The sequence below is a fragment of the Sus scrofa genome, chromosome 12 (genome assembly GCF_054392235.1).
Source record: "Sus scrofa isolate SSC_HxYL_T2T_F1_AM1 chromosome 12, Sscrofa_HxYL_maternal_Yorkshire_Landrace_v2.0, whole genome shotgun sequence".
NCBI lineage: Eukaryota > Metazoa > Chordata > Mammalia > Artiodactyla > Suidae > Sus > Sus scrofa.
In genome coordinates, this window is record NC_139394.1 from 2,646,550 (window position 1) to 2,673,287 (window position 26,738).

The following is a 26,738-nucleotide window of genomic DNA, read 5'->3' on the forward strand; positions in this document are numbered from 1 at the left end:
TGGAAGCCACCCAGGAACCCCCTGGAGCCCTTTCCCTCCATCTCCGGCCGCATGGAGTTTTATGGATGGAGGTGTCATTGCACCCGGGCTGAGGCCTTACCCTTGCATAAGGCCCCCAGAACACAAGCAAGACGTCCTTTTGATCTCACAATTTCTCAAGGGCAAGTATTTAGAAATGAATCTTGCCCTGAAGCTGGTGGCCAAGTGCCAGGAGGGGAGGCCAGACAGAGGAGTGGGGTGGCTGGGGAGGGGTGCAGCTTCCTCCCAAGGCTGGGCGCAAGGGCGGGGGCCAGTTTGTAGGTCGGGGGTGGGGAGGTTTATTCTTTCAAGAGTCTGGTCTTGTGTTTTCCTTACATATTGTGTTGTCCATATATATAAAAGCAATACGTGCTTAGGGTAAAAGATATATTTATATTTTGTGCTTTTAATATGTACTTGAAGATATTTAAAATGTGTTTTTAAACATGTTTTCCATATATATTATATATATATATAGTATATATATATATGTGATACCTGCTCATGGTAAAAATATATTTATAGCTTATCTTTTTTGATAAGTATATATATGTTTATTCAAGTTTCATTCTCGGCCAGCCTGTGGCATATGGAGTTCCCGGGCCAGGGATCAGGTCCAAGCTGCAGTCTCAACCTAAGCCACAGCTGTGGCAATGTGGGATCTTTCACTCACTGTGCTGGGCCAGGGATTGAATCTGAGTCCCAGCACTCCCAAGACACAGCTAATCTCGTTGTGCCACATCGGGAGCTCCTTTTTTGATATTTTTCATATATTGTGTTTTTTTTGTGTGTATAAAGTAACACATTCTCATAGTAAAAATAGCTTATAAAATTGAGATATAACTTACATGTAATAAAGAGTACAGATCTTAAGGAAATAGCTCGATGCATTCTCATATTATGTACCTATCAGTGTATTACAGCTCAGAGAGAGGTGGAAGACGCCATGGAAAAGGCTTCCCTGGGCCTCCCAAGAGGTCACCTCTATTCCCACGCCTAACACTGTATGTAGTTTGCCTGTTTTATTTTAATTTTATTTTTAATTTAAATTATTTTTTGCTTTTTAGGGCCATACCTGCAGCATATGGAGGTTCCCAGGCTAGGGATCGAACGGAGGTGTAGCTGCCGGGGCCTACGCTACAGTCACAGCACTACCTGATTCGAGCTGCGTCTGTGACTTATATCATGGCTCATGGCCACGCTGGATTCTTAACCCACTGAGCAAGGCCAGGGATCGAACCTGCATCCTCATGGATGCTTGCTGCACCACAACAGGAACTCCTAGTTTGCCTGTTTTACAATTTCATGTAAATAGAACCTTACGTTGTGTCCTCTTTTCTCTCTGGCTTATTTCACTCAGCATGAGTCTGCAAGATTCAAATCATTCACTTTTGGGAGTTCCCTGGTGACCTAGCAGGCATTGTCACTGCTGGTGATCAGGCATTGTCACCGCTGTGGCGTGAGTTTGATCCCTGGCCTGGGAACTTATGTATGCTGCAGGCATGGCCAAACATAAATAAATAAATGAAATAAAGTAAAATAAAAGAGAGAGAGAGAGAATCCACTTTTATTGCTGAGTAGTATTCCATTGCATGTCCAACCTGCAAACTTACTCATTATGTCGCTGATGGAATTTGGGTAGTTTCCACATAGTAGACATTACAAATAATGCTGCTGTAAACTTATGTAAAGTATCTTTGCAAACTTATGTGAAATTCGTAGATCAAAGGATACATAGAATCTTAAATTTTGCTAAATGAAGCCGACTTGTTCTTCCAGAAACTTTCACCAATCCTTACGTCCACCAACACTGGGAGAGAGAGTGCTTTTACTCAACTTTAAAATAGATGCCCCCCTCCCCCAACGGCATCTCACTTGTTTTGTGTTGCTTTGGTTATGAGTGAGGCTAAGAACCTTCTCTTGGATTCATCAGCTCTTGGTATACTTCCTTTTGAAGAATTATCCAAACATTTTATTTAGATCCTTTACCCGTTAAAAAAATTATTTATTTATTTTTATCTTTTTTGTTTGTTTGCTTGTTTTGCTTTTTAGGGCTGCACCCATGGCATATGGAGATTCCCAGGCTAGGGGTCGAATTGGAGCTACAGCTGCTGGCCTACACCACAGCCACAGCCACGTTGGATCTGAGCCGAGTCTTAGACCTACACCACAGCTTATGGCAACACCAGATCCTTAACCCACCGAGTGAGGCCAGGGATTGAACCCGCATCTTCATGGATGCTAATCAGGCTTGTAACCGCTGAGTCACAATGGGAACTTCCTCTTCTTTTGCTTATGTACCTTGATCATACAGTATCAAAATGAAGAGTTCAAGTTTGATTTTGGTAAGTGCTTTAGAATAAAATAAACCAAGAACTGGGAAGGCACCACCAATTCTCCATCTGGTTTCCAAGGCTGACTTCCCCCCACAGCAGGTTTTCCCTCTGACTTTAGACTGAGCCTCAGAATCCCTCCTAACCCAAAGCTCCCTGCACTCTGTGGTGACTCGGGTTGCATGCATTGAAACGTCTGGGCCTCCATGATGGAATGTCACCGAATCCTGGAAGTTACCTGAATGCAGTGATGCCCAGTAGAGGAGGAACGGGAGAGCTGTCGGGGTTTGTGCCGGCTTCACCAGGCTGAGGGCAGGAGAATGGAGCCCGGGGCAGGGGATGGACTTGTGATAAATATAAAGGATCCAGTTTGGAAGCAAGAGATGCATTGATTGTGTTTGTTGGTCCTTGTCCATGCTTATTGCCCCAACAGGTGAATCCCTAGGACTAAGGGGAAAGGAGCCTGAGTGACAATGGGGGACAGCTCCTATTTCCTGTCTCCAAAGTCCTTGTCCTTGTTCTAGGCTGGGCTGGCCAGGTCTCGGGTGTCAAAGGCAGACTTTTAAGCACCTTGTGTTTCAGGCCGAAAAAGTGTATTTCACTGGGCATTTTGCCTGTTCTCTTTCCTTTACAGAGAGGCCTCCCCCATCTGCTTCCAGGTGGCTTTGCAATTTAAACTTGAAAATGCTGAAGCCTTTTCCCACAGCCACTTTGGGATGACTTGGTTACTTTCCACATCCTCCCAATTAATTCTCTGGCTTCATGTATCCTCCACATCCTTTCTCATTCCACCGTGAAATGGACTGTTTTTACATAAACCGAGGGAAACGTTTTATCATCCGGATCACCCCAGCCTGCAGCCTGTCTGGCTTCTGCGTGGAGATAAGTGCATGGCATTAGGTACCCTGACGCACCTCCTTCCCAAGGCAGTCCTCTGTGCATGCATGGGCCTGTGCGTGTGTTCAGGCTCACACAATTCTGTGTGTACACAATTCCTTTGTATCCTGTACCTTACAGACACTGTGTTGAAAAACCAAAACATTACGTGACATTTGTTAAACCTACTAGGACACAGGGGAACACCGGGAATCAAGGTTGATGCCATCAAGGAACTTTGCTCAACCCCCAGAGCAAAGCCAGCGGGCTTCATTTGGTACCCAGATGTGATGCATGGCCCAGGCAGAGCCCAAGCTGCATCTTTGAAAAATTTCTAAATTGCGCCTTTAAGTACCTTCACATTGTTGTGTAACCATCACCGCCATCCATCTCCGGAACTTTTTCATCTTCCCAAACTGAAACTGTGCCCATAAACACTCGCTCTCTCCTCCCCCTCTTCTAGGCCCTGGCCGCTACCCTCTTACTCTTTGTCTCTATGACCTTTATGAATCTTCTGCCTCTAAGTCCCTCACGTAAGTGGACTCACACAGTGTCTGTCCTTTTGTGACTGGCTGATTTCACTGAGTATCGTGTCCTCAAGGTTCAGCCATGTTGTAGCAGGTGTCAGAATTTTCTTCCTTTTAGGTATGAATGATATTCTGTTGGTATGGATGGTATGGGTGGACCAAATTTTGTTTATCCATTTGTCTGTTGATGGACGCTTGGGTTGCTTCTCTCCCTTGACTTTGGGGATAATGCTGCTGTGAACATGGTTGTACAAATACCAAGCAAGGCTTTAACATATATTGCATTGTCACCATTTAATAATCGGGAGATTTCACCCCCAAGAAATCTAGCGTCCAATTACTTGAGAAAAACAGGGAAATCTGGCCAGCCTGTGTGTCAGCCCCTGCAGACCAGAGAAGAGCTGCTCTTGATCTTGGGAGAGTATCATCTGGACACTGAGACAAGAGGTTGACCGCTGTGTATTATTGTGCTTATGCTCTTGTTTTTCTCAAGAAAAAATGCAAAATATTTCCATTACCCATGAAAAAAAAGGAAAATAAAAAAACAGGTGGAGAGGTTTATTGACCATGCAAACAGGGTAGGTCTGTGGGCAGAGCGCGGAGGATTCTTTTCATGTGATGAAATAGACCAGCCCTTCACCTCTTTTGGGTTCCTGCTCAGCTGACGTCTGGCTAAGGTGTTGGGTGTGCTAGGTTCCAGGTGTAGCTCCGTCCCTGTTAATGAGTTAGTAACCATCTACCTATCGATACCTAATCTGCACCCCACCTCCATCATGGCAAAGTTGTTAGATGAATAAAGTAAGCAGCTGTAATGGGTTGATTGGCAGCCTCCAAAAAGATGAGTTCAAGTCCTAACCCTCGGTACCTCTGAATGTGACCTTTTATGGAAAAAGGGTGCTTGTAGATGTCGTTAAAGATCTGGAGATGACGTCAACCTGGGTTAACCAAGTGGGCCCTCAATCCAAGGACAAGTGTCCTTATAAGAGACAGAAGAGTAGAGACACAGACAGAAGGGAAGCCCATGTGATGCCAGAGGCAAAGACTAGAGTGAGTGGCCACAAGCCAGAAAGTGCTGGCAGCCCCCGGGAGACGGTAGAGGCCTGGGGACCATCTTCCGCAGAGCCTTCAGAGGAGCCCCGCCTTGCCAGCACCTGGATGTCGGACCTCTAGCATCCAGACTGTGAGAGAATAAATTTGGGACGTTTGAAGCCATCCCGTTTGTGGCAGTTGTTGCAGCAGCCACAGAGAACCTGCGCAGCAGGTAGCCAGATTGTCTCTGGGTGAAAGCGAGCGTATCAGTAACTTCAAGATACAGTTGATACAAAATACAGAGATGGTTTTTGTTTGTTTGTTTGCCTGCCTTTTAGGGCTGCACTTGCGGAATACGGAAGCTCCCAGGCTAGGGGTCAAATCGGAGCTGCAGCGGCCCGCCTACGCCACGGCCATAGCCATGTAGATTCGGAGCCGTGTCAGTGACCTGCACCACAGCTCATGGCAACGCTGGATGCCCAACCCACTGTGCGAGGCCAGGGATCGAACCCACCGCCTCATGGTTATGTGTTGGGTTCGTAACCTGCTGAGCCACGTGGGAACTCTGGTAGAAAATACAGACACGCTTTTGGCTCCACGTTGGCCTTTGTGGTCAGAATAACAGGACAGTGAGGCCCTGCTCTCTCTGTAACATGCGCTCCTTGAAGTGCAAAAGCCACATGAAACTTGTGCTTTAAGAGGAAATTGCACACGCAGACGTGATGATTTGCCCAGGGTCTCCCACAGAATTCGTGGCAAAAGTGGACGAGAAGCAGAACCAGAGAAAGAGTGAAGGGTGAGCGATGATGTTTCTTGTCTGGGTCAGTGGTGGGGGAACCCTCGTCTTGTGTTTTATCTTAGGGAGCAATTACTAGGTCCAAATAGCAGCCCTTTGCTGTTGGAATTTGTGGCTCTTTAGAACGGATGAACATCCTTCCCTATGCTTGCTTCCTGGTCCTTTGAATTTCTGTGCAAAATTTATTCACCCATGTTTCACACGAGAAAGGCAGACTGCTTTTGCGGGTGACATAAGCAGAGAACATTAATTCTCTAATAGAGCCTTAAGAGGAAGCATTGCATGGCCCAGGGCCTTTGCGGGGTCAGGACTTCCATAGGGGACAGATGTCTGCCTTGGATGGATACTAGGTCCTGTCGCCAGGGCTGGACGTTTACAAATGATGTGCCGCTGCCCTTGACCTGTTTGTTTAGCTGGCGTTTCCATGTAAAACACTGGACTTCCAGAGGGGTTGTCTCTGCGATGTGGTTTGTTCAAAAAGACTGGTTGTTGCATTTGTTCTCCAGCAAGAGTTTCTCCCAAGGAACTGCCGGCTAAAAGAACCACTTCCCTAATTAATTCCAGATGGGGAATGCATCAACCTGCATTTTTTATTAAGAGGGTGGGAGGTGTCTGTTAAGGTGAGCTCTGTTTAAAGAAACCAAAATCTGATGATGGCTTGAATCTGATGATTGAAAAGCATTATCTTTCAGAAAAGAATGGATACGTGTCTGTGTATAATGGATGGATTCACTTAGCTGTACACCTGAAACTAATACCACATTGTAAGTCAACGACACTCCAATAAATTTTTTTAAAAAAGCATCATTGTCCATGTTGAACCACCAGGAGTCAGTTCATTGGGATTTGGCTGACACGGCGCAGCTGGAGCCCAGAGCAGCCTTGAGGAGAACTTTCCCAGTGCTCCCCGAGCTTCTCTCATGGAGGAATCGGGGCTCCAGCCAGGCTCTGGTGGGAGTTGGGCGGACCTCCTCAGAGAGGGGACACCCCAAGCTGCCCCTTGTGGCCCCTCATGGGTCCCCAGAGCAGCGTTTATTAGCCAAGCAGACAACAACAGCTTTGTGAGAAGCCGGGTAAGCAGATTGGGTCCCCTGATCAGACTTTGAGGCCTGCAGCACAGCCACTGTGCAGCCTCCTTGCTTGGTTTCGTGTTTTGTTTCATTTATTTGGTGGGTCCCAGAATCTGTTTTTAAAATTTCATTTATTTATTTATTTTGCTTTTTAGGGCCAAACCTGTGGCAAATGGAGGTTCCCAGGCTAGGGGTCGAATTAGAGCTGCAGCTGTCAGCCTACCCCACAGCCACAGCAACGCCAGATCCAAGCTACGTCTGCACCCTGCAACCTACATCACAGCTCACGGCAACACCGGATCCTTAATCCACTGAGCAAGGCCAGGAATCGAACCTGAAACCTCATAGTTACTAGTTGGATTTGCTTCCACTGTGCCACAGTGGGAACTCAAGAATCCGTGTTTTTGGAGTTCCCATCATGGCGCAGTGGTTAACGAACCCGACTAGGAACCATGAGGTTGCGGGTTCGGTCCCTGCCCTTGCTCCGGCGTTGCCGTGAGCTGTGGTGTAGGTTGCAGACGTGGCTCGGATCCCATGTTGCTGTGGCTCTGGCGTAGGCTGGTGGCTACAGCTCCGATTTGACCCCTAGCCTGGGAACCTCCATATGCCGAGGGAGCGGCCCAAAGAAATAGCAAAAAAAAAAACCAGTTTTCTAAAAAAAAAAAAAAAAAAAAAAAGAATCCGTGTTTTTTAATTGTGTTAAAATACGCAATAACATAAAACTTGCTGTTTTAACTCTCTCAGTGTATAATCAGTGGCGTTTGGTACATTCACAGTGTTACACATTCACAGAACATTTTTCATCACCCCAAGAGGAAACCTGTACTCATGAAGCAGTCACCCCCCAGTCCTCCCTCCTCCCAGCTCCTGGCAACCACTAACTGCCTTCTGCCTCCAAGGGTGTGCTTATTCTGGATATTTCATATAAATGGAATCCTAATATATGGCCTTTTTTTTCCACTGTACAGCATGCGGACCAAGTTACCCATACATGTATACATTCCTTTCCCTCCCATTGTTCTGTTGGCGATGTAAGTATCTAGACAGCGTTCTCAATGCTACACAGCAGGATCTCATTGTAAATCCATTCCAAGAGTAATAGTTTGCCTATGTGGCCTTTTGCATCTGGCTTCTTTCACTGGGTGTGTTTTCAAGGTCCACCCACGTTGTAGCATGTCAGTGCTTCACTCCTTTTTATGGCTGAATACTATTTTATTGTATAAAGATACATCATTTATCCGTTCATTTATCAGTTCTTCTGTTGATAGGCATCTGAGCTCTTTTCACCTTTTGGCGATTGTCAAGAATGCTGATATGAACATTCATGTACGAGTTTTTGTTCAAACACTCTTTTTTCAACTCTTTCAGAAATACACCCTGGAGTGGCATTGCTGAGTCCTATGGTAATTCTATATTTAACTTTTCGAGGAACCAGGGACCTTCAAACTGATTTCCATAGCGGCTACAGCATTTTACATTCCCCCCAGTAACATATGAGGGTTCTAACTTTTCCACATCGTCCCTAACACTTGTTATCTTCCTTTAAAAAAGTTATAGGAGCTCCCGGTGTGGCACAACAGGATTGGCAGTGTCTTTGGAGCACTTGGATTCTGCTTCGATCCCCGGCCTGGCATAGTGGGTTAAGACCCGGCTGTGGCTTGGTTGGTGGCTGTGGCTCGGCTCTAACCCCTGGCCCGGGAGCTCCATGTGTCGAGGGGTGGCCAAAAAAGAAATAATGAAAAAATAAAAAATTAGAGTTATTCTCCGGGGTTAAGTGGCATCTCACTGTGGTTTTGATTTGCATTTCCATGATGACAGGGATGTTGAACATCTTTCCTCGTGCTGGTCATTTGCTCAGCCTCCCTCAGGTTTTACCCATGCCCTGCGCTATGGGGGACAAACTGCTTTGTCCACACAGCTCCTAAAAGAATTTGGAAAAATCATGGCCCTTTGGTACTTTTTTTTTTTGGTTTGCGCTGGTGGCATGAGAAAGTTCCTGGGCTGGGGATCGAGCCCGTGCCACAGCTGTAACCAGAACCACAGCAGTGACAATGCTAGATCCTTAACCCACTGAGCCACCAGGGAACGCCCCTTTGGTACCTTTTTAGGTTGATATCCATTGTTTTTCATCATGAGGTTTACAGAGTTGCAAAAGATATGATTTCCAGTGTATCGTAAATTTCAACTCTTACAAATAAAATGTTTCCGGAGTTCCCGTCGTGGCTCAGCAGAAACGAATCTGACTAGTATCCGTGAGGATGCGGGTTTGATCCCTGGTCTCTCTCAGTGGTTTAAGGATCTGGTGCTGCTGTGAGCTGTGGTGTAGTTTGCAGACGCAGCTTGGATCTGGTGTTGCTGTGGCTGTGGTGTAGGCTGGCAGCTACAGCTCCAATTTGACCCCTAGTCTGGAAACCTCCATATGCTGTGGGTGCGGCCCTAAAAAGACAAAAAATAAAAAATAAAAATAAAATAAAATAAAAAAGAGAAAATGCTCCCTCATTCTACAAAAGTAAAACCTGACATTTTGTCCACCTCCAAGGTCATTGAGCAAGTCCCATTCTTCTGGCAAAAACAAACCAGCCCAGCAAGCCCCTTTGCACCCTAGATCAACCAAAATCAGAGTCCCCAAATGATAAAACCCTGCATATTTCCTGTGAATCTAGACTCTATTCCATAACAACAAGAATTTTAGTTCCGACCTTTGCTCTTCCTGTCACGTGTCCTGCCCTTTCGGATTAGCATTATCACGTGAGAAGGTGGCTGCGGGCCCACCGGGGCCTGATGAATGTCAATTGGGTGACCTTGGTTCTCTTGTGATTATTTTCTCTTTAAATACTCCATGGCTCTGGGGATTTAGTGAGCCAGTCCTTCTGAAGTTGCCTCTTCTGCACCCTTTGCAAGAAAACTTTCTTTTTCTAAATGCGTCTGCCTCCAGCTTTCCTTGGGCGTTTCTTTTAAATATATCTAATGAAATGTAATTTATGTAGCAATGTGACCTCACAGGGACAAATTCTTCCTGGTTCTTTTTCTCCTCCACCTAAGAGGCCTGTTTCATTTCTTCCCCTGAATTTTATTTTAACAAGGGTATTTGTATACCTGCAAGCAAAACATATACATGCTTGGGAGTGCTCTTCGTGGCTCAGCGGTTGACAAACCCGACTAGGATCCGTGGAGATTCGGATTCCATCCCTGGCCTCGCTCAGTGGGTTAAGGATCTGGCGATGCCGTGAGTTGTGGTGTGGGTCGCACACATGGCTTGGATCCTGCGTGGCTGCAGCTGCGGCTGTGGCTGCGGCCGGCAGCTGTAGTTCCGATTCGACCCCTAGCCTGGGAACTTCCATATGCTGCCGAAAAAGAAAAAAAAAAAAAAAGTATATGCTTCAAATTTAAACTGCTTTATTTCCTGTGACTCTAAGACTTTGAATATTTGAAAAAATTACTCTGAATTGAGTGATTAACACAATTAATCAACTCCTCAAACCAACAAAAATATGTTAAACTGTGGTATACATTTATGATATATATATAAAAGTTAAATTTTTGTTGGACTGCATCTCCTAACGAGATGGACGAGGCTTGTTTTCAAACGGCTCATGTGTCACTGGATGAATATTACTTATTCTCTGATAAGTGGCTCAGAATCAATTCCTTCCCTGTTTTTCATTTTTATTGGTGTAGACTATGAGAATGCTTGTTTATATAAAATTTATACATGGTAATGGGATAGTTTTGTTAGGGCTTTCCAATTTTGAACTTCTTTGGAGATTTAAGCCAAAAGTCAGTGATTTATCACCAGAAACAAAACAAAAAAATTGACCATATTAAGTTCTCCAGATGGAAAAGATTCTGGGCCTCAGCAGCCTGCCTTCTTGGCACTGGGGGTATGTGAGTGGCCGGGTCTCTCCCCTCACTCGGAAGTTCACCACCTCCCCACTTCTCCCGCTCTGGGCAACCTGGGGATGTGTGATGGGGTTTGGAGGCCAAGGCATCCTTGTGGTCAGGACTAGGGTGTCTCGAGGCTCAGCCCCCGCCAAGCTCTCTGGAAACGCGATCTGGGGAGCCCCAGCCCGGATATCCTCGGTCTGGCCCGCTATGTAGTGGCCGCTGGGGGTGCCAGGAGTCTCAGAGATGCGGGGCTCAGGGCCTCTGCACTGACCGTCCAGCCTGGAGGTGCACACCAGGGGGGATGTCCTGCCCCCAAGGTGACCCCCTCAAGGTCAAGCTGAAGAGAAGGCCGAGGTACCCGAGGCTCGCTGGTTACAAAGGGGAAGAGGCGCACCTGAGCGCTTAGCTTCCAGCTTCCAGGTCTTGAATGGGTATGGGGTGTGTGTGTGTGTGTGTGTGTGTGTGTGTGTGTGTGTGTGTATTTATGGTGTGTGTGGCTGGGTTGTGGAGTGTGCGTGCCTGTTTGTGGCATGTGTTTTGTGTGTGTGTGTGGTGTGTGCGGAGTGGGATGTGGTACGTGCCGTGTGCGGGTGAGATGAGCGCGCGGCGTGTACATTGCCTGGGACAGCGCACAGCGTGCCTTTGCGGGGCGTGCGGCGTTTCCATTCTGTCTTCCTGCGCCCACAGCTCTGGGCTCGGTGAACCACTGCGTGCTGTCCGGAACCTCTGGCACAGGCTGGAGGGAGTGCGCGGTAACCAAGGCAACAGATGCTCCTGAAGCCCTGCGCGGCTGGGGGTTGGGGAGACATCTGATGAGGCGTCCCATCTCTGGGACTGGGACTCCACCCTCCTCTATGCCCCTGCTGGCCTGCGGGACTCGGGGACTTCACTTGGGGCCCTCTCCAGGCCTGGGGCGGGGAGCCGAATGATTCCTGCTGCCTCTGCTTCCCGGCGGGTCCTGTGTGCAAAGCACTTAACGGCTGTGAGGTGTGAAGGTGCAGCAGGACAATAGCGCTTAGGATCCTGCTCAGGGGAGATGAACCTGGGCGTTCCAAAGGTGGCTGGGACACGTCACAAGCCGTTGTCGGGTTTTATGACCGGCAGGTGCTCCTGTTCGGTCTTAGGACAAATGAAAAGACTGCAAATGGGCTGAAGGGAGCCCTCGCGTTTGACACAGGCTCCTCTTCAGTGGAGAGGGAACAGCTCGCTAGGTTCTGAAAAACAGACTTTGCTTCAGCAGGTAGCGCTTCTGCTGGAAAAGGTTGGCCAAGCTGAAGAGAACTGAACTTGGACCCACCTGTGCTCCCCTCCCACCTTTGTCCAGAACTGATAGGTGATGCCACCGCAGTTCTTATTCTGTTTAATATGAGGAGGTTGGTTTAGACTAGATTTCATCCATCCATCTATTCATTACAAACCTTTATTAAGCGCAAAGATTCTCAAGTGTGGTGTCAGGGCCTGCAGCAACAGAAGCACCTGGGAACTAGTGAGAAACAGAAATTCTCAGGTCCACTTCCAGACCTATCGATCTAGAAAAGTGCGTGTACTCACACTCACCTGCACAGCATCTGATCTAATAAAGGGATTCCAAGGCATTCTCTAACTTGAGGACCACTGATCCAGGGTGGCCCTTGTGCTAAGCATGGGGCTACTGATCCCTCCCCTCATGGGATCCTCAAACAAACCTAATGTGGAAAGTTCTAGTTCTTTTCTCTGAACTTCTGGTATTTCATTTGGGACTCCGACTAAAACTAGAAGAAAGACGGATACTCCTTGAGCACTTCCCCAAGGCTGGTCTAAGGAGGAGTGTGGCACTTTCAGAGGAGGAGGAGAAGGAGAAGCTGGAGGAACAGGAGGTACTGAATTCCTCTGTACTTCAGAAGCTGTTTGAGAAAGGCTTCAAAGGGTGTTGAGGAGCCCAAGAGCGCCGCCTCCTGGTGACAGCATGCAGAGCTGGCTCTAAAGCACGGGGCTTCCTGACAAAGGGGGCTTTCAGTGTCCCAGTCACACATCCAGCCAGGCATGAACCACCTAGTCCTTACTCGGAAGTTTCCTCCACTGCCGCCAGCACTTGGACTGGCCAAATTCAACAAAGGCTCTGAGCTGACAGGCGGTTGTGTGTGGATGATGTGTAAGTGAGCCTCCACTCATTTCCACGTGGCTCCAGAATGCAGCGCATGGCCTTGTTTCAGCTGTGATCTTCTCCAGACTGTTTTAGTTGGGCTGATAGTAAAATGAACTTTGTACAGTGACTTGCAACGTCAGTTTTCTGGGGTGCCCTGAGCTCCTAGGTGGCCAAGAAGGGTGCAGAGTGTGTTCAAAGCGCAGTGTGTTTCTGAGTGGGGGCAGGGGCAATCTTTGGACGCTGGCCACGGGGCGGCCAAGTGCTCTTCTCCAGAAGCATCCTGGGCTGGCCATGTGGTGGGAGGGGAAAGGAGGGAGGAGGCTCATGGACACCCTCCAGCAGGTTGGCTTCTGGATGACCTTCTTTATAACGAGTATGCCTTGTCATGTCTACCAGCCACCTGCACTACTGCTCAGTCAATATGTTTCTTTAAACCAACTCATTATCTTTTACTTAAGTTAGTTTTAAAAAGAAAAATTTAAAATAAGACACACAAATGGAAACACAGTAGCATTCATCCAAATTGAAAGTAATTATAAAAAAAAATATAATGCCAAGAAAACAGGGTGGTAACACCCCGCCCTGATGTGGCTGCCTGCCACCACAGCCACAGCATCTCCGACCTATGCCACAGTGCACGGCAACCCCGGATCCTTAACCCACTGAGCACGGCCAGGGATTGAACCTGCATCCTCATGGATCCGAGTCGGGTTTGTTACTGCTGAGCCACAACGGGAAATCCTGTGAAGTCGTTTTGAATGGACGGTCCTTGAAGTGGCTCCGTACTGACAGTGTCCAGGGCACTAGGTAGTGGATAGTGTCCACCCTGCTCCTGCCCTGGCCACCCAGGTCCCCTCTCGGGAACCAGCCAATGCTCCCCCTTTCTTGGAAGTTCTCCAGGGATATGTTTTCTGTCTAGACTTACCACACACATGCACCTGCGCACACACGCACACACACACACACACACACACACACACTCTCTCTCTCTCTCCCTCCTCCCACCCCCTCCCCAAGTGGTGGTCTACCATTTGCAGTGTTTTCTTTCTTTTTTTTTTTTTCTGAACAATGTGGTTTAGAGATTCTGGTTCCCTATCAGTTCTCATCGCCCCTTATCTTTTAAATGCGGAGCCAACTCTTTCACATTTCTTACTGGCTGTCCAGCCAAGGCCCATCCCCAAGAATGTGTGGGTTCCCATGCATTTGGGAGCCTCCTCAAAATTAGTTTATTGTACACTGGGGTCAAGGCGGAAGGCTATACAAAACCAACAGGCTTTAGAATAAAAGGGTGCCCCCACGATGGCACTGGGACTCGGTGGTGACCATTCCTGCCTTTTACTCCTCTCCATGCATTCTGCCGGGCTGTGCCCTCCTAGTGGCCCATGTGCAGGAGCTGCTCAGCCCAGATGGAGACAGTGCCCCCTGGGCCGGAGCTGTGCAGACTCTTGGCTGGGAGCTCCAGGGCAGGGCCTCACCGCCCGCCTGAGCTGGAGGTTGGGGTCCCAGGATCTGAGGGTTCTGCCTGAGCAGGGAGACCAGCAGGCCCACTGCACCTTCACTTGCAGGCTCCCAAGCACCCCCTGTAGTCCCAAAGGGCTGCACCCCCATGGGGCAGCTCAGCAATGAGAGGAAGGGCGGAGGGGGAAGGCATGGGGCACTCCGTGGGTCTGGGGGTGCAGTGGACTGGTGAGCCGGCCTGCCCGTCTGGAGACCTAAACCTGGGCAGGGGGTGTATTGCCAGTACCACCATGGCCAGGTGTGAGCTGTCCCACACCTGGGGACACAGGTGTGCTGGTGTCCTCAGTCAGCTGAGCAGACAGGCCCATCCATGTCCAGTCATCTGTGTCACAGCAGGATCAGGCGCAGGCTCTGTAAGCAGCTTCTGGAAGCTTCCTGGAAGAGGTGGGCCTGGAGGAACAGGTATGTGTTGGTTTGGGAAGAAGGGGGGGTGGGGGAGGGCGGGTCTGGGGGAGGAGGTGAGGCGGGGGTGAGGGCAGACAGGGTGCAGAGGCACCCACGTCGCACGGAGACTGAGGAGGGCCCCTGTGGGAATTCCCGACCCTCATCTGGGCCTGGGAGGGCACGGGGTAGGTGAAGGTGGTGGCCTGGGGGTGCAGAACAACGCCAGCCTCCTCACGCCTCCATTAGCAGCTCTATCCTTCACCAGCAGCTCAGGCCCCAAACCTCAGATCCAGCCTTCATTTCTCCATTTTCCTCGCCGCCCCGCAAATCTATCCATAAACCTTTGCAGTCAGGCCCCTTGAAAGTGTCTTGAATCTGTCCATTTGGCACCACCTCCACCTGCCACTGAGCTGTTCTGCCTGGGTCACCGAGTGACCTCCTTGCTGGCTGGACCTGCTCCCATTCCTGCGGCCCTTGTCTGGCAGTTAGTGTGCTGTTTAAGCATCCATGGAGGACCACGGCCTGTCCCTGTGTGTTTAAGCATCCATGGAGGACCATGGCCTGTCCCTGTGTGTTTAAGCATCCATAGAGGACCATGGCATGTCCCTGTGTGACCGTGGCTGGGGGCTCCCCACTGCCGTAAGGTAGCGCCCAACTCCTTCCCCTGGAAGCTCATCCCATAACCATCCTTGTAAACCAGGCTCGGAGCAGAGAAACGAGGGAGCCAGTCCCGCCTCCAGGCCTCTCACTTCTTCTTCCCTGGAATCTCATCCCCGCTTCGTCCTCCTTATTCAGGCCTCACCCCACATCCTCCTCCTCAGAGAGGCTGGTCCAGGCCAGGCAACCTGAACAGCATCCCCAACCCCCTGCCTGCTCTATGGCCCAGTCTCCTCTCTGCTGTTACGTTACCACGTTCTGAGCAATCTCGGGCATGGATTTGTTCTCTTCACGTTATCTGACCTCCTGGTCCCTGAATCACAGACTCCAGGGCTCACTGTGTATCACTCGGCCCGGACAAGGGCCCGACGCTGAAAGGGCCTCCACTACGTAGTTTCAGAATGAACGAGTGACTAGCTTCTGTTGTGGCCAAGGCCTGTGACTTAGCGAGCTGAGCCCTCCAAGCTGGCTCCCTGTGTATTCCAGGAACCCCGCCCTGTAGCGCTCCCCCCAGACCTGAGCCTCCACGACTTCTGAGTCCTCCCTTGTCCCCAGGGAGCACAGAGACCTTGCAGGCAGGAGGGGAGGGCCTGGGGAGGGCCCTCTCTCCTCTGGGCTGTCTGCTTTAGAAACACCTGCTTCGAGTCTAGAGCAGAGAGGCTGGCAGGGCCGGCCTGGGGCCCCAAGGATGGCGACCGCTCTGTGGTAGGTGGGGGTCAGGCTGGAGCAGCAGGGAGCATGGCCCCAACCTCCCCTCTGCCTCCTGGGCCTCTAACCTTGAGCAGTGGGTGTTATGAGACCCTGGCCAGAAGAACTGCAGCCACCAGCAGTCCTGTCACCAAGGGGGGTCGGCCACTTGGCAGGAGAGCAGACCCTAAGGAAAGGCAAAGGACCCAGTGAATGAGGGAAATGGGAGCACAGCCCTCACCCCACCTCCCTAATGGTGAGCGAGGTGCCCTGGGGTCCCGTCCCTACAGCCCCCTGATCTCATCTCTCATCCGCTTTGTTCACCTGCCCCAGCTGCACTGGTCTCTGGGCTCAGGTTCAGCGCAGCCCCTCACAGCTGCTGCATAGTGGGGCCCACCCACCTTGAGCCAGGGGCCCATCGGGGCTGCCACCTTGTCAGCTCCCAGGTGACCTTTGCTTCTGAGATGGGTCAGGGTGGGGGGAGGGTACGTGAAGGGGAGGCTGACAGAGGAAGACTCCAGGAAGGAGCCCTCATGTGGCTATGGAGGCCAGAGGGGGACTTTACCCGGAAGGCCTGTCCCGCGGGCAAAGCCCCGGCTCCTCTGGCCCTCAGTCTCCCCATCCTCGACAAGGCTGCTTGCATCTCTCCGCCTGCGCAGCCGAGATGCACAGTGTGCTGTACGGTGTCAGGTGTCCTGGGAAGGTCAGGGACTCCAGGTGTTCCCAGGAGCCAGGGACAGGGAAAGTGACCCCAAGCGGCTGGTGGGGGGGGGGGCGCCCTGGTCACGGCTGCGCAGGCGCACACCACCTGCAGCCCCTGGCGGTGTAGTGGGTGCAGGTGGAGAGCAGGGGCGCACCTGACGGGGTCGTGGCCAGTGAGGTGCTATGCAACCTGCTACTGGCCTCGGAGCTGAGCGTGGGCGGCAGGGTGCTGAGGAGCCCGTCGTCGGCCTCCTGGAGCGTGGGCAGCAGCGTGCTGAGGAGCCCGTCGTTGGCCTCGGGCACGATGCCCAGCAGCCGGCACATGAGCTCGTACACGTGGACGCTCTCGAAGGGCTCCACCTCCAGGCCCCTCCTGAAGCTGGGGCCCACGGCCCGGAAGATGGTCTTCATGTCCATGGCCCCGTTGTCAAAGCCGTGCTCCCCCGTGTTGAACTGCACGTTCAGTCGCTGCGAGGACGGAGGGTTCCCAGTCCGCGTTGGCCCCCCAGCCCGCCCCACCCTCTCCGCCAGCACCCCCTGCAGTGCCCTGCATTGGCAGAGGACTCCCGGAGGGAGTGCAAACAGGGGTTGGGGCGGGAAGGATTCCGAACCTGAGTTTCTCTGAGTTCTCTGTCCCAAATATCAATGGCCCAGAGAGGGCGCTTTGACAGAGACTGGGGGACACGAATGGAGACCCCAGGTAAGGTGGGTGGAGCGTCAGCCCGAGGATGTGCCTTGGGCTCCTTTCCACTGCTGCTTGCCCCTTCCCGATTCTCTCCCCTGCTCCGAGTCTTGCTTCCCACTCAGCACCCCTGGGTCTCTGCTCTTCCCTCTTCTGAGTCATTCTTATGGCTGATCATCCCATGCTTTACCCTGTACACACACACACACACACACACACGCATGCATGCGTGTACACGTATGCATGTGCACATAGGCACACATGTACACACAGGTACACAATGCACATACATGTGCACACCCACTCCTACCTCAGAGTGTGGGTGTGTCCCTTTGGTGGCTGACACTCCTCAAATTGGGGCCTGGCTAGAAACAGGGGGTGCTTTTTGCAGAAATGGAGAGAGACCCAGCGGCCCAGGGAAGCACCTGCACCCACAAGAACTCACTCCGTGGATGACGTAGCCGAGATCGCTGTGCATGAGCAGGGGGGTAACCCGGGGGTGATTGGCGTAGTGGAAGGACTTGGGGAAGAACTCCTTCTTGTAGACGTGGAGTCGGGGGTGGGCGTCCTTGAGGACCTCATACACCTTTTCCAGCAGCCCCTCCTTGGGGAGCAGCATCCCGTTTGGTCCGTAGTCTAGGAGCTCAAACTCAATGTCCTTGAACGTGAAGTTAGCGATTTGGTGGAACTCCACCAGGTCGTCGGCTTTCTTGTGGACGGTGCTCATGCCGTGGTCGGACACGATGATCAGGTTGAGGCTGCTCTCCAGGCCGCTGTGCCGGATGCTGTCCCGGAGGTAGCCCACGGTCCTGTCCACCTGCATCACCATCTCCTTCCTCTCCTGCGACTCGGGGCCGTACTTGTGACCCGTGGAGTCTGGCTCCCCAAAGTAGAGCGTGACCAGGTCCAGGCCCTCGTCTGTGAACCACTTCATCACGGTGTCGATGTTGGCCCTCCACTCCGCCTCGTCCTTGTAGTTGTGCAGGACGCCTTCCTTCCGGCTCAGCGTCACGGCCTCGCCTTGGTAGGTGACATTCCCGCCCGGGTAGAAGAAGGAGCCCGTCTTTAGGCCCTGCCGGGGAAGGCGGTGTCAGGGCCACGGGCCTCCTCCCGCTTGCCCCCTGCCATCACATGCACAAACTCTCTGCCCCCTCCACCTGGCCTCCTTCTGCCCACCTACCCTTCTCTGCTCCCAACTGGCCACAGGCCTTTGTACTTCCTGAAAGGCCTATCATAGCTCTTATCTTATGTGCTGTTGGGGCTGATACTGATTCAGTCGAGGGGAGAGCAGGTGCCCGGTGGACTCAGCACTCAGGAGACAGTGAATATAAAGGTGTCCCTAGATATGCTGAGTCCTCATCATTACTGTGGCCCTAGGTCTTTGCCCTGAGGCTGAGCTACTCCGAGAGGCTTCCCCTTTGGGCCTCTGCCCTGGCCTCTCTCTGCCGTATTCTCATCCAGCCGTGTGTCCGCTGGCACCTCCACCCATGTCCCATCACCTGCCCTTCTAGCCTTCAGCCTGGTCATCTGTCTGTTTCTCCGGAAACTGACTGCTGGTGTATTTACACATCCATCTGTCCTCACAACCATCTGTCCACACATGCCCTGCCTGGCCGTCCACTCCCTCAGGCCATCCTTCCTTGAGATGCCAAGTTCTTGGGCATGGCTTTCTGCAAGTGAGCCTGGCCTCTAGTAGCTCCTTCTGGAGTGAGAGGACTCAGACGTAAGTGGATGCCCTGCCTATGAGGTGAGTGTAGCCTCTGAAGTTCATTCCAGACTCACCTTGAAAACTTCTGTTTGGGTTTATTGCCAGGAAGCCCCAGATCATTGCAAGATGCTGGGGTCCCAAGCCTTTCCCTAGGACCACGCACCTCTTACTCTATCTTTTGCCTTTGGAATCCAGCTGCCTGGTCCTTTGAGCCATGTGGGAGGGGAACAGGAAGAAGCCGTTTCATGCTATCTGCCCTGTGGCCCCCTTTCCTACCAGTCCAGTTTCCCCTCCAGCTGGGGGGCGGAGCAATCCGTCTGGGCCCAGGGCTCCGGGGAGGACTGGGCAGGCTGTGTAGCTGCTGGTGGGTTCTCATGGGCACCCAGCTCCAACTTCCAGGGGACCCCGTTCCATAACCCTCTGTGCTGGGAGCGCTGGACTCCCAGGGTGGGGAGTGGACCTGGGAGTGGTCACAGTCTCAAGGGCTGGGTTCCCCTCCTGCCTCCCCCATCTGTCCCAGGGGGCATGGGTGCGGCGTTACCTGCCTCTGGGCTGTGATCCAGATGGGCAGGCTGCCGTTGTCCCACCAGTGCTGGATGCCCAGTGTGGTGTGATAAGGCAGCTTCACCTTGCTGCTCGTGTTGTAATACATGTTGTGAACCACCCCGTGGTTCTCGATGTATTTGCCTGTGGGAGGGAGGCGGCAGAGGGAAGGTGGGAGGGCCGGAAACAGCCAGGGCAACTGGGAAGCACACCCGGGGCTGGGAGCCCAGGCTGGGCTGTCACAGCCGCATTCTCCAACCCACAGATTCTGCTTCTGCTTCTGAGGAGCTTGTCCAGCAGCTAAACACACACGGAGGCGCAAATACACATGGGCGGGGATATCGTTTGCAGCCTTGTTGGTTTTAGCAAGAGGTTGGTGGCAACCTGGCTGGCTAACAAGAGGGACAATTATTTAATGATTTAATTGATAATTAAATCAATCAATCATGGTCCAGCAGTGACACAGAATCCCAGGCAGGAATGTAAATAAACTAGGAAGAGGCATGTTTTATAATTTATATTTTGCATGGGAAATGCCTGCACAGGAATTCTGAAGGTAGTAAGGAGGGGTGATGAAGAGAAGAATTATACAGGGGAGATGGCCGTGTGACAAGGGGGCAGGGATTGGAGAGCTGTGGCCACGAGCCTTCTATCAGTTGTCACCAATGGTGAAGGTTGTTGACGACCCTGGGGCTGTGCCGTGTCCACCCAGCGAGGTTGTGCCTTCTCTGGTCTCACCTTTGTTTCTGCATCTTGACCCATGGTACATGCACTGGGGTTCCCCACATGGGTTCCTTGGTTTCTCAGCCCCCACCACCCCCGGGCCCCACTCAAGCCGACACTCACCAGTGACCAGGGTGAAGTGGCAGGGGCTGGTCAAGGTGACAAAAGCCGGGGTCATGTAGCGAGCCTTCACCCCGTCCAGCGCCATGGCGTCCAGGTTGGGAGTGTGCACGTCCTGGTCATAGTTCCAGCGGAAACCATCGAAGGATACCAGTAGCAGCTTGTTCCGAGAGCCCTGCCTGAGGATGGGTGCCCCTGCTGCTGCAGCCAGGAGGGTGGCCAGAGCCACGGTGAGAAGGACAGCTGGGTGGCCCATGATGGGTTCTCTAGACAGGCAAGCAGCTGGGCAAGTCCCTGCCAAGGAGCAGAGCAAAGTCCTAGGGTCACCGGGCAGGTCTTATCCTTGCGTCTTTGAAACAAGGCCTGCACATACCTGGGCCTCAGAGAGTGGTCCCCGGCCGCCGCATCTGTGCCACCCCAGGCCTGGCCCTTAGGCACATCTGCCTTTATTGCTGGTGGAGCACTCTGGGCTCGATGCCCCGCCCCTTCCTACACAAGTGTCTTTATGGAAGGGTGGGGACTACTCCCTAAGGCTTGGAGAGCAGAACAGCTGCACTCCTTCGGGAAAGCCTGTGGTCCCCCCGCCCCAGCTCTCATAACAACTCTTGGTCATAACAACCCTGTGCCCTGCTTGCTCTGCCCTCAGGGCGGATGGGTGAGGGCCCCTCCTCCAGGGAATAACTTGGGGAGGTCTTTGGGGTACATGGGTCTCTGGGATGTGGGGTAGGCTGCCCAGGGTCCCAGGTCCAGAAGGCTGGTCTTGTTCATGGGGACCCCCAGCCTGGGGGAGCGCCTCTCCTCCTCCTTTCCCTGAGATGGGGGGAAGAGCTCCAGTCTGATGGCCTGGATTAGCACCCACTATGCCTTCCTTCTGGGGCCCCAGGGAACCTCAGAGGGGTGCGCTGGTGTGGGCGATCTTGTTGTTGAAGTTCCTCAACAGGTGGTCAGAACAGGGGCCTCCCTTGTTACCTTGTGCTCATGGGCAGGGGGGAGGGGCGGTACAGAAGAGGGACCCTGAGTTAGTGTATGGTTTTCTTTCTCTGTCTCTGTCTGCTCTGTCTCTGCTCCCCGCCGCCTGCCCCACTACCTGTGAAGCATGCCCTGTGAACCAGACACGATTTTGAGTCCTGAGAACACAGCAGTGCGTGAGACAGACCGTGTTCCTGGCTTCCCTCATTATGGTTGGGAATGCACAAGTAAAATAGTGAGAGTCACCAGAAAGAAAGACATCCAGGAGAGGAGGTGGAGCTTCTGCCTGGTGGGAGGGTTGGGGGGGTGGGAGAAGCAGCACCAGATGGGGGGTCAGCCAGGGCCTGGTGAGACGATGATTGTCAGGGAGGGATTCTGGGGGTCGCCAGCCAGGGGAGTGGGTCAGGGGCAGGCAGGAGGGTGGCTGAGGTGGGCCTGGGAACTGTGGCTGTGGTACAGAGTCTGGCATTCTTGTGCCGTGCAGGGTGGGAATGCCTTGGAGGGGAATGCCTTGTGGGGGGGATGGCATGGGGCAGTTTTAAGCACAGGAACCACATAAATAGACCTAATATTAAAAAAGAAAAATCACAAGCTGCTCCATGTGCAGGACAAGTGGGGCTAACGAAGGAAGGGATGCTGGGGGCTCCGTGGGGAAGGGACTGCTGGTGTCTGAACCAGGGTGGTGGCTGTGGGAGTGACAGATGAGCAGGGAGTTTGGAGGTTTTGCCGGAAGATCTGCTTCCAGGATGCATGTTGGGGAGATGAAAAGGGAGCAATAAGGGCGGATGTCCGTGTCTCCTGCCTGGACAGTCTGGTGCACTGGGTGGTCAGAGGTCAGGTCAAGGGCACAGTATTCTATTTTGGCCACGTCCAGTTGGCGGTGCCCAGGAGAAATCCGAGGGAAGGTATCCAATGGTTGGTATGTCCTGCTTCAAAGTGTTTCCAGCTGCAGACCTGCCGACGCCTACCTAGGACTTCTGCTTGGCCGGCAGAGGGATTCTCATCAGGCGCTCCCTGGTGTCACAGAGCCAACCGCAGGCGGGGCGCGGCAGTGGTTCTGGGACCCAGGGACCCGCATCCCGCTCCCCCCCGCCCACGGAGCCGCCCGCGTCGGGAATCCACGCACAGCACCGCCCCTCGAGCTTCGCACGGACGCACGCCGCACGCCGCACGCACGCGGGCGTCTGAGGGCGGGAGACGGCGCTCTGCCGGGGCTTCCGAGGCCGGGCTGTGTGCGGGCGCTGCCGGCCGGTGTCCCACAGAGCCGGCGCGCAGGAGGACCAGAGGGCAGGCTTTCCCTCGCGAAGGCACGGCCCGCAGCCCTCACGGCCTGGCGCTCCGGCCGCAGGGCCAGCTGCCTGAGTAGCCGCAGAACGTGGGGCGCGCCCCGGGGGAATGAGGCGTTTTAGGACGGAGCAGCGGGGACCCCATTCACTGGTGCTGGCCCTGAGGACCCCAAGGCTCCTCAGAGGATTCGACGGCATACCAGGCCCACAGGATGGGTTTCGCTGGGAGAAGAGTCGGCAGGAAAGCCTTCCAGGTAAGGACGGGCACTGAGGGCCATGAGGTGGAGGAGGAGAGTGCCCAGGCTGGGGTCTGGGAGGCCGGCCTGGGGGAGCCTGGATTTTATGCTTATTGTCTCCTTATGGCGCTTCTTGCGTCTTCTCAGCTGCTCCTTTTTTTCATGGTAAAATGGCTGACGAGCATAAAGACTACATTTCCCAGCATGCCCCGCAGTGTGACTGTCCTGGCCAGTGGGTCAAAAGAACATGTGGCAGGCCCCCCTGTCCTCCCCGCGCCAGGTTTGCCGCTCTTCCTTTTTAATTCTTCCTCCCTCTGGTGCCTCAAGTTCAGAGCCTGCCCCTAGCACCAGCGGTGATGGGCTCCCTGGAGGAGGGCCCACAGAAGGAGCCTGGTCCCTCAGGGCGTCTTGGGCAGCGTGGCCAGGCCAGCCCTGAATGGCTCAGCCCCTGGTGCTCCCTCAGTGGGAGAGTTAAACATACTCTCTCTTGCTTCCATTTCCGTTATCTGGGTTTTCTACCCTCTCAATAGGACCTAATCCAAGTTGATAACAGGATAATGGCTCTGGGAGGCACCGCGGGGTTTAAGCCGGGGCAGGGGGTTGGGGGTGTGTGTGCGACCCGACATGATGTGGTGGCTGCCTTCTGGAGGGCGGGAGGTAGGAAGCTAGTGAAGGGCTGACACAGTGGTCTGTGGGTGAGGCCTGGGCCAGGGGCAGAGTGGCACAGACTGGGGGGACGTTGGGGGTGGGTGGGCGTGGGGGTGCAAGAGGAGTTGTGTTCTCACTCTGCACCTTCTTCCTCGGGTCCCCATCAGGGATGCGGGAATTCCTGGCTCTGCTCACCCTCTCCAGCCTACCTGGGACTGGCCTGGAGGTGGCGTGAAAGTTGGCTTCTGGCTTTCAGCCAGGGTCTCCTTTTTTTTTGGCTCTGTACCTTGCTCATGTTTTGTTGCAGGGAGTTCCGTAGCTCACCCTCCATGGGTTTCCTTTTTGTTTCCTGGTGTCTTAGAGCTTGTCAACGGGGGGAGTGTGCCGTTGACTGTAGCTGACAGTAACAGAGCATTGCCACAGACCAAACTCTGGGCTTTATTCACTGTCTCATTCAAGCTTTGAGGCACTTCTTGGAGGCAGGAGTTAGTAATATCCTCACTTTTCAGTGGGGACACTGAAACAGAGTTTGTGTTTTTTTTTGTTTTTTGCTTTTTTTTTGGCCGCCCCACAGCATATGGAGCTCCTGGGCCAGGGATCAGATCTGAGCTTCAACCTTAAACAAAAGAAAGCTGCAGTTGCTGAAGTGCCGGATCCTTAATCCAATGTGCTGGGCCAGGGATTGAACCTGTGCTCCCACAACGCTGCTGATCCCATTGCACCACCTAGGGAGCTCCTGAAACAGAAGTTTAAGGTCATTCAACAAAGGGAGAAGCTGAGACTTGAACCCAGGCATTCGGGCCCCAGAACCTTTGATTGGAACCACTATCGATTTACCAGCAACTTAGGATCTTCTTGTTGGCTTTTGAGCCTGTTGATGTCTTTTTTAAAGAATAGTGAAACTGAATGTTTTGGTGTCACTGACTTTTTTCTTTTTCCTACTCGCATTACTTCCTTAGGGTTCAGTCCCTAGAGAGGGGTTATTGAACAAAGGATGGAAAGGCTCTTTGGTTCTTACAGTCAGGAACAGGTGAGCGACTAGGTGCTGGTACCCCTCTTGCCCCACTGTTTTCATTGGGCTTGATTTTTTTTTCCTTTTGGGTGGCTTAGTAGGCTTAGTGGCTTGTGTAATGATGTTAACGTTTTAATTAAGCCAGAGAGGCAGGGAGAGTTTCAAGTCAGGATTTCTTATCTCTGGCTCCTCAAGTGCACAAGGTTCATCATCTCTGACCATTGATCAAGTGGTCAAGGTGATCACGGAGCCTTAGAGCGTTACCAGCTTCTTATGTAATTTGCAGCACGTGTATTTTTTGGAATATGTGCTTTTGAAATCTATTTTTCATAGACTTCCATCATTTATATTTGTCACTCATTGCTTTCCTCACCTTCTGACAGGCTGGTTATTCTTCAGTTAGACTCAAAGCTCCTTGCAGGCAGATCCTGCTCTCTTTTCTTTATTGTCACCCCAGGGCCTGCCATAATGCCAGCCCAGAGTAAGTGCTCAATGCATATTTGTTGAATATGAAAAATAAGTTTAGAGGGAAAATTTTTGCAAGTGTGTAACATACTTCCTGGTTAGGCAAAACATTTTAAAAATAATCTTTAGGTTTATGGAAAAATTGCAGAGATAGAGAGTTCCCATATACCCCACACGCAGTTTCCCCTGTTATTAACATCTTAAATTATGTGGTACATTTGCACAGTTAAGGGGCCAATATCGATGTCTTTATTTTTTTTTTTTAATTTTTTATTTATTTTTTGTCTTTTTGTGTTCTCTTGAGCCGCTCCCACGGCATATGGAGGTTCCCAGGCTAGGGGTCGAATTGGAGCTATAGCCACCGGCCTACGCCAGAGCCACAGCAACGTGGGATCCGAGCCGCCTCTGCAACCTGCACCACAGCTCTTGGCAACACCGGATCCTTAACCCACTGAGCAAGGCCAGGGATCGAACCCCCAACCTCGCGGTTCGTAGTTGGATTCGTTAACCACTGCGCCACAACGGGAACTCCCTTGATGTCTTTATTTTTATTTTTATTTCTTAATTTATTTATTTTAATTTTTTTCCTTTTTTTGCCTTTTAGGGCCGCACCTGCATGGCATATGGAGGTTCCCAGGCTAGGGGTCAAATTGGAGCTGCAGCCACTGGCCTACGCCAGAGGAGCTCACAATCCGAGTTGCGTTGGTGACCTACACCACAGCTCACGGCCAGGCTGGATCCTTAACCCACTGAGCAAGGAAAGGGATTGAACCCGCATCCTCATGGGTGCTAGTTGGGTTCATTAACCACTAAGCCATGACGGGAATTCTTATTTTTATTTTTTCAGGGCCACATCGGAGGCATGTAGAAATTCTCAGGCTAGGGGTTGAATTGGAACTGCAGCTGCCAGCCTATGCCACAGCAACGTCAGATCCTTGACCCGCTGAGTGAGGCCAGGGATCGAACCTGCATCCTCAAGGATACTAGTCAGGTTTGTTCCTGCTGTGCCACAACGGGAACTCCTGATAAGTCATTTTTAACTTGAGTGCATATTCTCGTCAGATTTCCTCAGTGGCTGCCTCAGTGTCCTTTCCTTGTTCCAGGATCCCACGTTACACTGTTGTCACATCTCCGTATGTTTCTCTTTGGGTGTTTACTTTCCTTGTTTTTGATGACATTGACAGATTTCAGGAGTGCTGGTCAGGCCTTTTGTCGAATGTCCCTCAGCTGGAATGATACGATGTTTTTCTCTTGATTAGACTGGGGCGATGGGTTCTTAGGAGGAAAGAGCACAGAGATAAAGCACCTTCTCGTTACATCATATCAAGGGTACATGCTGCCCACATGACTCACCCCTGGGGATGTTGACCTTGACCACCTGGCCAACAGGTGTCTGCCAGGTTTCTCCACCATGAAGTTACTTTTTCCTGCCCTCCTTTTTCTTTAAAAAAAATTTTTTTAAGTCATAGTTGATTTACAGTGTCCTACCAATTTCTGCTGTACAACAGAGTGACTCATTTTTACACACACACACACACACAGTTTTGTTTTATTCTTTTCTGTCATGGTCTGTCCCGGGAGATTGGATTTATTAGTTCCCTGTGCTGTAGTGGTAGGACCTTGTTACCTTGTTGTTTATCCTTTCTAGATGTAATCTGCTAATCCCAAACTCCCAGGCCATCCCACTCCTTCCCCCTTGGCAACACTGTTCTCTGTCTGTGACTCTGTTGCTGGTTAGT

The 26,738-nt window shown here is 52.0% G+C and overlaps 1 protein-coding gene and 1 long non-coding RNA gene across 4 annotated transcripts in view; one reads left to right on the top strand and one right to left on the bottom strand.

Annotated features, from left to right (window-relative positions):
• Positions 1-13,861: 13,861 nt before the first annotated feature.
• Positions 13,862-23,041, bottom strand: ENPP7 (ectonucleotide pyrophosphatase/phosphodiesterase 7). 2 transcript variants are annotated; one of them, XR_014820622.1, is made up of 7 exons: positions 22,839-23,041; positions 20,387-20,677; positions 19,539-19,684; positions 17,735-18,361; positions 16,809-17,075; positions 15,995-16,092; positions 13,862-14,567 (listed from the first exon to the last, which is right to left on the bottom strand). XR_014820622.1 is itself a non-coding variant. In XM_084983393.1 (7 exons), exons 2-6 carry the CDS (start codon positions 20,637-20,639, stop codon positions 16,010-16,012), a joined length of 1,422 nt encoding a protein of 473 aa, XP_084839519.1. In that variant the 5' UTR covers positions 20,640-20,677; positions 22,321-22,510; the 3' UTR covers positions 13,862-14,567; positions 15,995-16,009. The 2 variants fall into 2 exon arrangements, 1 of the variants encoding a protein (XP_084839519.1); XM_084983393.1 differs by lacking the exon at positions 22,839-23,041 and adding an exon at positions 22,321-22,510 and having other exon boundaries at positions 16,763-17,075.
• Positions 22,547-26,738, top strand: part of LOC146397979 (uncharacterized) — a 31,147-nt gene continuing 26,955 nt past the window's right edge. For both annotated transcript variants that reach the window (XR_014820624.1, XR_014820623.1), the window contains exon 1: positions 22,547-22,892. This is a non-coding gene — a long non-coding RNA (uncharacterized LOC146397979). The remainder of the gene's footprint in view (positions 22,893-26,738) is intronic.

What these genes read in the sequence shown, in the direction of transcription:
- ENPP7 (XM_084983393.1), bottom strand. Translation starts at nt 20,639, where the DNA reads ATGGGCCACCCAGCTGTCCTTCTCACCGTGGCTCTGGCCACCCTCCTG. An exon ending in CCACTTCACCCTGGTCACTG is followed by an intron (nt 19,685 to 20,386) that starts GTGAGTGTCGGC and finishes TCCCTCCCACAG; the next exon opens with GCAAATACATCGAGAACCAC. An exon ending in TCGGCTACGTCATCCACGGA is followed by an intron (nt 17,076 to 17,734) that starts GTGAGTTCTTGT and finishes CCGTCCTCGCAG; the next exon opens with CGACTGAACGTGCAGTTCAA.